This window comes from Sapajus apella, unplaced genomic scaffold, assembly GCF_009761245.1.
Source record: "Sapajus apella isolate SASKATOON/1434 unplaced genomic scaffold, GSC_monkey_1.0 scaffold36, whole genome shotgun sequence".
Classification (NCBI taxonomy): Eukaryota; Metazoa; Chordata; class Mammalia; order Primates; family Cebidae; genus Sapajus; species Sapajus apella.
In genome coordinates, this window is record NW_022436976.1 from 26,002,435 (window position 1) to 26,011,639 (window position 9,205).

The 9,205-nt window shown below is 41.4% G+C and overlaps 1 protein-coding gene across 1 annotated transcript in view; it reads left to right on the forward strand.

The window, feature by feature from the left end:
* CUNH1orf87 (chromosome unknown C1orf87 homolog) overlaps positions 1-5,391 on the forward strand; it is an 81,751-nt gene extending 76,360 nt beyond the window's left edge. Inside the window, exon 13 of the mRNA XM_032296836.1 lies at positions 4,952-5,391. Within this exon, the coding sequence (XP_032152727.1) occupies positions 4,952-5,112 (161 nt within the window). The 3' untranslated portion in view covers positions 5,113-5,391. The remainder of the gene's footprint in view (positions 1-4,951) is intronic.
* Positions 5,392-9,205: the final 3,814 nt, after the last annotated feature.

The following is a 9,205-nucleotide window of genomic DNA, read 5'->3' on the forward strand; positions in this document are numbered from 1 at the left end:
TTTCTCATACTTCTGAACTGTTCTGAGGAAAAACGGAGTTTGTTGACTTTGGAAGCAGATTCCGACAGATTTGAAATGCCTTTCTCATGGCCTCTTCACTATTTACGCCTGTTTTCTCTGTTTCCATGAAATTCATTAGTTCCTCAACAGCCAAGGAATGTGTCAGCCAGATCTGGGAAAATCTACAACTCTTTAATGAGGAAAGAGGATTAACTGAGGTCACTTTGTTAGTTTATTAACCCACAGTACTTAGCAGACCACCGTAGCCCCATTCTAGATGCTGAGCAGATGATACCTGCTTTGCCCATGGATGAATCACTGTTCTTTATTATGTGCAAAGAAATATGTAGGCCAGCATGTTCTTCATCCAGGATGAGGACAGGCCATCCATCATCACATCACTGTTTCTGGGAACCTACTGTGCTTATTCTCTAATGGGGGTTGTCAACAAAATAGCCTTGAGGAGAAGGGATAAGGAATGACTATGAATAACTGGCCATGTTTTCTAAAGAAAAAAAGATTGGTTGAGATAAATGTCTGGGTGAATGTTGCATTTGGAATTTTTCCACTGAACTAAAGGCTAGATAGAAAATGTTTTAGAGTTCAAGGAGGAAGAATGCAATGAGAGCCTTAAAGAAATCCCTCTGCATGAGTCTGGACTTTACATACACTACATCACTAAATCCTCACATCAACAACATGCTGAAGGATTAGTATCCTTATTTACAGAGGAGAAAGCCAAGCTCAAAGTGGTACAATAATAGCCAGTAGGATGGTGAGCCATAACTCAAGCCCAGCACTTTGTGAATCCCTGCTACACCAAGTCCTATGACATACTAGAAAGAGCACAAGATTTTGCTTGTTTTTCTAATCAGAAGATTTAGATTCAAATCCAGATGCCACCAGTGGTTGATCCGTAAAAGCCAGTCACTTACATTCTCTGAGCCTGTTTCTTCATCTATAAAATAATACTGATAATAATGAAACATAATTCCCAGCTTTAAGAAAGGATCAAATGAGACAAGAGACTGAAAGTTATTTGTAAACCGTACAGTGAAGTGGATTTTAAAAAGGTTCTTATGGTTGGGTGTGGTGGCTTGTGCCTGCAATCCCAGCACTTTGGGAGGCTGAGGCGGGTGGATAGACTGAGGTCAGGAGTTCAAGACCAGCCTGGCCAACATGGTGAAACCCCTTCTCTACTGAAAATACAAAAATGAGCCAGGCATGGTGGTGGACGCCTGTAGTACCAGCTACTTGGGAGGCTGAGGCAAGAACATCACTTGAACCTGGGAGACCTGGGAGACGGAAGTTGCAGTGAGTCGAGATCACGCCACTGTATTTCAGCCTGGGTGACAGAGCCAGGCTCCATCTCAAAGAAAAAAAAAAAAAGAAAAAAAGCATTCTTATTATTTCTTTCGTTTTGGTTCTGGTTGGAAAAGACAGGCTTTCCAACACTAAGATGGATTGTAAGGGCTATTTTATGCAGCTGTTCTGGGCATCCCCTAATGACAGAGTAAATTAGACGGTTACAAATTTCATTCTTTTGGACTTTTTGCTTGACTCTAGGAATCTTCTATCAAGCTTAGAAGATAGAAAATACCACTGTGATTCCTAGATGTATTTTTAACATAACTATTAATTTTTAATTAAAATATAAACTAAATGATGTAAATGGTAATAATAATTATATGTAATGTTTATATATTTTTAAATAATATTGATGATATAATTATTACAATTACCACATTATTGAGTGCTTACTAGTACTGGATACTGTATGAACTTAATATTTTATTGATTTTCACAGAATTTACCCCTATTTTCTCTTTCCTCTTTCTTTACCTCTTTTTTTATTCTTTTGACATTTATTTACTTATTTATTTGAGACAGGAGCCTCACTTTGTTGCCTGATCTGGAATGCAGTGGCATGATCATGACTCACTGCAGCATCAACCTCCCAGGCTCAAATGATCCTCCCACCTTAGTTGACGCATGCCACCACATCCAGCTAATTTTTCTTTTTCTTTTTTCATTTCTTTTTTTTTCTTTGATAGATATGGGAGTCTTGCTTTGTTATACAGGCTGGTCTTGAACTCCTGGCCTCAAGTAATCTTCGCATCCTTGACCTCCCAAAGTGCTGGGATTACAGATGAGCCACCACACCTGGCCACTTTCTTGCTTGTTAGGCAAGGTGTTACTGTGTTACCCAGGCTACAGTGCAGTGGCTATTCACAGATGTGATTATAACACACTATAGGCTTGAACTCCTAGGCTCAAGAGATTCTCCCATCTCAGCCTACTGAATAGCTGGAGATATGTGTACACATCACTGTACCTGGCTAATTATCTCTATTGTAAAGCTGAGGAAACTGAGGCTCAAAAGTTAAAGTAATCTCCCCAAGGTCTTACAGTCATAAACTTATTCCAAATCCATGCCTTGTATTTCCAGAGGCAGGGTATGAGGAAATGGCCAGAGGAAGCAAACCTAGACAGGACTGAGAACAGCCATCCTAACCAGAGAACTTCGAAGATGCAATTGGCCAACTTAAAGAATGAAGTTTACATAAATAAAAGGACCACTGTTTTGATGAGAGAGGCATAAAATAAATAGGCAATGGACAAACCAGAACAGAATAGAAAATGGTCATACTGGAATAGAACAGAATAGCTTAGGACCCCACCTGTTGTGGCCTACGGTTAAGAATAACCATTAGACAATAGTGGAGAGGGTGGCACCATGCTCAATAGTGCTTGCACATTTAAAAACGAGTAATATTTTATATCTTAACCTGAGATGATAGGTACCTACCACTGCCCAACTCTAATGGACTAGTAGTGGCTTTCTGCAAAGTGACAAGTCACTGCCTCTGGATTCTTTAAGAGAGAATTTCAGTATCACTCTTACAGTTGTGCACACATAAAGGAGAGTAAAGGAGGTCAGGGACAGTGGCACATGCCTATAATCTCAGCACTTTGAGGCCTAGGTGGGAGGATTGCTTGAGCTCAGGAGTTCAAGACCAGTCTGGGCAACATAGTGAAACTTCATCTCTACAAAAAATAAAAACGTTAGCTTAGAGTGGTGGCACATACCTGGGAACCCAGCTACTCATGATGGTTAGGTGGGAGGAACACTTGAGCCCAGGAGATCGAGGCTACAGTGAGCCATGATTGTGCCTCTACTCTCTGGCCTGGGCAACAGAGTAAGACCTTGTCTCAAAAAATAAATAAATAAATAAATGACCCCTACTTGAAGCAATCTCCTCCCCGTCATTTCATAATGTACTGTAGTGGTTAACCTTAGGCAATCAAGAGACTTGCAGTCTCTCAGCTTTAGTTTCTCCCTCTATGAAACGGGTTCTTGTAAGGATTCGATTAGTTAACATTGGTGAAATGCTTGGAGCAGTTCCTGGGACATAGTAAATTTTATATTTAAATATTGGTTATTATCATTATTATTATGGTTAATTTTCTGCAAAACTTCTCTCTTCCGTGGGTCAGAGAACTTCCAGAGGTAGCATAACAATTCTTTAAATCCCCTATATTACCAAACACCATATCTGACACACAGAAACTCCCAATTAGGGGCTTGTATATGACTTATTGATCTTCAGTGATACCATGATCCACATTGCAGCTCCTCCCAACAACCATCAAAATCGACCCACTCGATCTTAACGTGGAAAGCACACTGACATTGGTGTTGGTGTATATAATGTGTAGGTACCAGAGCATATCTTGCAATCATACACGTTACCACCTCTATTATGCAGATTCAAACTCTGAGCTATGAGAAGTTAGATGCTGGCCGGGTGTCGTGGCTCCTGCCTGTAATCCCAGCACTTTGGAAGGCTGAGGCGGGTGGATGACGAGGTCAAGAGATCAAGACCATCCTGGCCAACATGGTGAAACCCCGTCTCTACTAAAAATACAAAAAAAATAGCTGAGCGTGGTCGCGTGTGCCTGTAATCCCAGCTACTCAGGAGGCTGAGGCAGGAGAATTGCTCGAACCCGGGAGGCGGAGGTTGCAGCGAGCCGAGGTCCCACCACTGCACTCCAGCCTGGCGCCTGGTGACAGAGTGAGACTGTCTGAAAAAAAAAAAAAGAGAGAAGTTAGATGCTTTCCTTGTGATTGCACAGCAAGCTGGAGGGAGTCACAAGGCAGTCAATCCTCTGCATCTTTGCATTCTGCATCTGCAGATTCAACCTACCATATATAAAAAACATTTGAAAAAATAGAAATAAAATACAATAATGTGACAACAAAAATAATACAAATTTTAAAACACAATATAACAACTATTTACATATCATTTGCATTGTATTAGGTATTACATGTAATCCAGAGATGGTTTAAAGTACACAGGAGAATGTGTATAGATTAGATGCAAATACTACTCTATTTTATGTTGGGGGCTTGAGCATCCATGAGTGTTGGTATCAGTGTTGGGGAGAGGAATATCATGGACCAAATCCCTGCGGATGCTAAGAAACATCTATAAATACGTTTAGAGAAATGTATTTTAAATATAAGCTGTTTAATCCCTCCATATTTTGGAATATGTTTGGAGACTTTAACAAGATAAAAAGAAATCAGGACAATTAGCAATTACTTTTACTAGACAGCCCAGTGTTTCAAAAATTGGCCATTGGCTTTACAAGTTTCATAGCTACAAAGAAAAGTTTAAATTGCTTTAGAATTTATCTGTGGCTCTTACTGGATCCCATCTTGTTCTCTCTCCCCTGAAATCACCCTCAGATTCTTCTTGAAATCTGTGATGCATACCCACAACTACAAATATTTTTAAGATGTCACTTGATTTTTAAGAAGCTTAAAGTTGCAGAATATTAGCATTTAGTCTTTACCTGGAAGTCATTCAAGCTAATATATAGTTTTCTCTGTTTTCCCTCCGTCCTCTTTAAAAATGCTTCCACCTACCCAATCCAATCACAGGAGTTCTGGAGAAGGAACAAGCCAGACGCCTCATTCACAACTACAATCTCATTTACAACCTGTCCCTGAGCCCTCGGAAAATCGACCAGGCCTTGCGCAGATTCCGTTTGGGAGAAAATATGCTCTTGGAGCCAGCACTGCGGTACTTAAAGGAGCTATGATAACAAGCCCATATTGTGAGAACAGATGTTTCCCTTATCTCCCTTTTTACCCGGACACGTGTTTCTCCCCAGCCTGAGTACAGTGGCGGAGGCATTGTCAGAGTGGAGGCCAACGCAGATATTGTAGATGCTTTTGATTTGGGCTTGGTTTCTGGCTATGAAACTTGCCCATAAGCAGCTCAAAGTGATCAGAGGAAACCTAGTTTTCTCTTCTGATGTGGCAAGAACCCAGCTATTTAGAATCTCCTTCTGTTTTAATAAAGCTTATTATTAATATTACATGTTTGATTTTTTTCTGCATTGCTAATCAAACGATGTTATTTCAAACCCCACAATTCCACAGAGTAAAAAAAAAAAAAAACATTACATGTTGCCCCTTCCCCACAGTGCCTAGAACCTAGTAGACCTGTATATATCGTTTTGGATAGGTAAATCACCTTTTCTCCTGGTCATTATTCTAGGATGGATTTCCACATTAGAAGAAAAATAAAAGTATTACCAATACATTATCTTAATCTTAAGCAGTTGTAGAACAATTTCAAGTGAGGTTTTCTGAACAAGTCCAATATTTTCTGCAGTACAAAACTAAACAATGTTACACTGTCTCCAGTGATATTTTCCCAAAGTCCCAGATGGAAGTTTTGAGGAAGGACTCCTTGGGGCAAAGGGTTTTGGGAATAGGTAACATCCTCTGCTCTGTCTGGGCAGGAAATCCAGGTGGAACTTTCCACCAGTTCCCATAGTTCTTCTGTTCTTAACATCCCCCTGACTTTGCACCTCCCACCCAGCACAAGCACACAGTTACACACGTATCACACCATCCAGGTAGCATGAGCTCATTGAAGAACACTGGCCTGGAGCTTCAGAGACAATGTGCTCCCAGCACCATCACTAACACTGGGTGACCAGGGTGCTGAGTTTCCAAACTGTGTGCGAGACAAAATGAACAAGTTAGGTCAAGGGTAAAATCAGACAGAAAACCCTCTGAGCATCCCTTTCTTTCCATTTTATAAAACGAGGTGCTTCATGTACTCTTATGGACAAGACCTCAAGAACAAAACTATGTGGATCCACTAAAATCAGTGCTCTTTAAGGATCTTCTAGTCTGACCTGCTTTGGTTTTTATAATCCTTAAGTTGCCCAGAAAAAATAACTCTTGAAGCCGACTGTTGAAGACGACCTTTCTAGAACCCTTGGACTTTTTAACTGCCTTTTAGTTTCAAAAGAGTGAACAAATAGACATGGCTTTTTCATCCTACCAAAATGCCAAGTAAGGGAAATTAGAACAGTAGGTCAAAAACCTTAATATGCATTGAGCAACTGTTGTGTTTGAGGAACCTGACGTATTTTGTTTGGTCCATCTCTGACAATTCAATGAGCCAGGTTTCACAGCTCTGTTTCACAGATGAGGAAACAGGCTCAGAGATGTGAGGATAAGAAAACTGTTGGGTCGTGCCAGTTAATATTTGTCAGAAGGTTAGTGCTTCCTTGGAAGGATAGGTCAAATGATAGGGAAAATGTCCCACTTTACCCTTCTTTTCTGAGAGTAATTGGGTTGGAGAGGCAGTTTGGGTAAAAGAAGGCCCTAAATCTGAAGTTGGGGTTATTAGACAAAATCATAAGGCCCTGAACAGCAACGATTTTACCTTGTCCAATTCTTAATATCAAGTATCTAGTATAGTTTCTGATAAGTAGCCTCAGCATCACCACGCTACACAAATGCAGGGGCTGCATTTACATAGGAATACAGCATGAAAAGTGCCTCAGAGCCATGTGACCACAGGTTATGCATAACCTGTATCCTATAGTCTTAGCTAAATGAATACTTCTGTAAGTGGGGTAACTTTTGCCAGATCTAGATCCACAGTCACTCCACCACCTCGCCCCCACTCCCGTATTTCCACAGAGAGTAGAAAAAGAATAAACAAGCTTCAAAAACAGCCAAAATCTAGCGCTTGCACTTAGTGGGTGGCAGCCTCGACAAGTTGCTTAATCCCCTGGAGTTCAGTTCCTTCATCTATAAAACAGAAGCAATCGCATCTGTTTGCAGGATTGTTATAAACACTGAAAGCAATTCCATTTGGACAGTTCCTTGCATGCAGTAGAGATAGACCTTTTTTATGTCCTTTCTCTTAGCTGCTGAACATTCAAGAAGTTTCCAAATAACTAAACAATGGTCTATGTGAAATGGCATAGGGAAGTCAGGCCACTACTACAGCAAGAACAAATTTTGAGATGTATCTGCCTTCTAGAGTCAAGTACCAATTACTTTTGCATCATCTCCTATCTGTGATTCTCCACTACTTTACCCCAAGGGGTGTGTGTGTGTGTGTGTGTGTGTGTGTCTTAAAGAAAAATTTATTCTGATTCTTGTTAAAGTCATATGGCAGGTTTTATTCAGAACTATCACAATAGATATAGGATGTACTGCAATGGAGTTTTCAGTAGGGGAGAGATATTGGGCTCAACTCTAAATACAAGAAAAAGTGGGAATTATAATGAAGGAGCACTGGAGAGGGGTGTTGGTGGATAGAAAATTACTAAGAAATGCTAGGAAGTCATTGTGCTTCAGAATATCATAATGATCTGTATGCTGGAACTTCATGGTTTACTTATAGAAAGGCTGTTACTTTTTTCCCTTTTTTCTCAGAGTTGTGTCATTGTGAACTTCTAATAAACACTGCATTGGGAAAGTCCAGTGTCAATCTTGACCAGTGTCCTCCAGCAAAACCTTCTTCAGTGGGTGTCTGTGGATAGTGGCCTCGTTAACCTTCGGTGCACTCTGGAGATGCTTGTGTCAATTGGGTATGTCCCAACTCCCCAAAAAGCCTCAGCCTTTAAGAAAGGGCACAGAATGACAAAGGCAAGATCTTACCAGCTGGGCAGACTCTTTCCCAGACATGTGACCCTGCACAAGTCACTACTTACCCAAAAGCCTCATTCATATTAAATGAGATAATACATGCAAATTGCCTAGCACTATGCCTGGCACATAGGCATGCTCCATAAGGGAAAACTAGCTTATTTTAGTCTTATACAGCATTTCATTTTACCCCATCCAATTGGCCAAATGGTTGAATGCCTTTTCCAGGTACAGACATCTTCCAAGCCCACAGATGGTTCGCCGACTGTGTGGTCCTGGAGGGCACAGAATATGTGTTCTACATTCCTGTTTCTCATTCTCTCTCCTATACTTAGTCCTCAAAGTAAACCAACAATGTTAGCATTACCCGGCCTATTGTACAGGGGAAAAACAGAGGCTTGGGATAGTATATGTACTTGCCTAAGGACTTATAGCTATGAGTGACTGAGCCAGGATCAGAAGCCCGTCTTATATAACTACAAGCTCCTCACTGCTGTGGTGACCACAGTTAGAGCAAATAACCCATACAATTCTCTTTAGCATGTGTGGTCTGTCACTCCCAGCAAGTCTGGAGGTGACTGCAAGCCAGGGCCAACTTCTTCCTGTCTTTGTGTCCAACGCAGAGTTCAGATGCACCGCCGAGTGGGCACCTGGCAGTCATCTGCTGAGTGGAGCCCCCACAGGAACATTTTGAAAACCCAACAGCTTTTTGCCCTCTTCTCATGCTCCAGCTTCATCACTGCCTTCTGGGAACTGGAACAAAGGCGGTTTTCAGGACTCTGGCGTGGTATGTTCACACTATCCAAAGCACAACTGCAGAGCTGGTGCAGTCCAAAGAGTTTGCTAAGTGCTTGCTGACTCTTCTGTGGAATTTCCCAAGATCATTAAGAGAAACAATAACAGGGGATTTGATATTCTAATTGGGATCAGAAATTGGACAGCTTTGGAGCTGGCCAGAGAACTGTGACGCTCTGAAAACAAATACTTTCCTTTCTTCTCTCCCTCTCTTCACTTCCCTCTCTTCTAAGAGCCTTTTCAGCTACAGTTCCAATGCTCCTTAGCAACAAAGGCGGGGTTCCCAGAGTCGGGTGTGCCTTAGGAATGCCAGCCATTCCTCTCATTAGCATTCAGGGGCCCTCATCTGCCTGCACAGTTGGCCACGGGACTGTGCAAAAGGCGAAGTGGCTTGTGGGAGGCCCAGCATTAAGCGTGGTTTGTTGGGAAACGGGA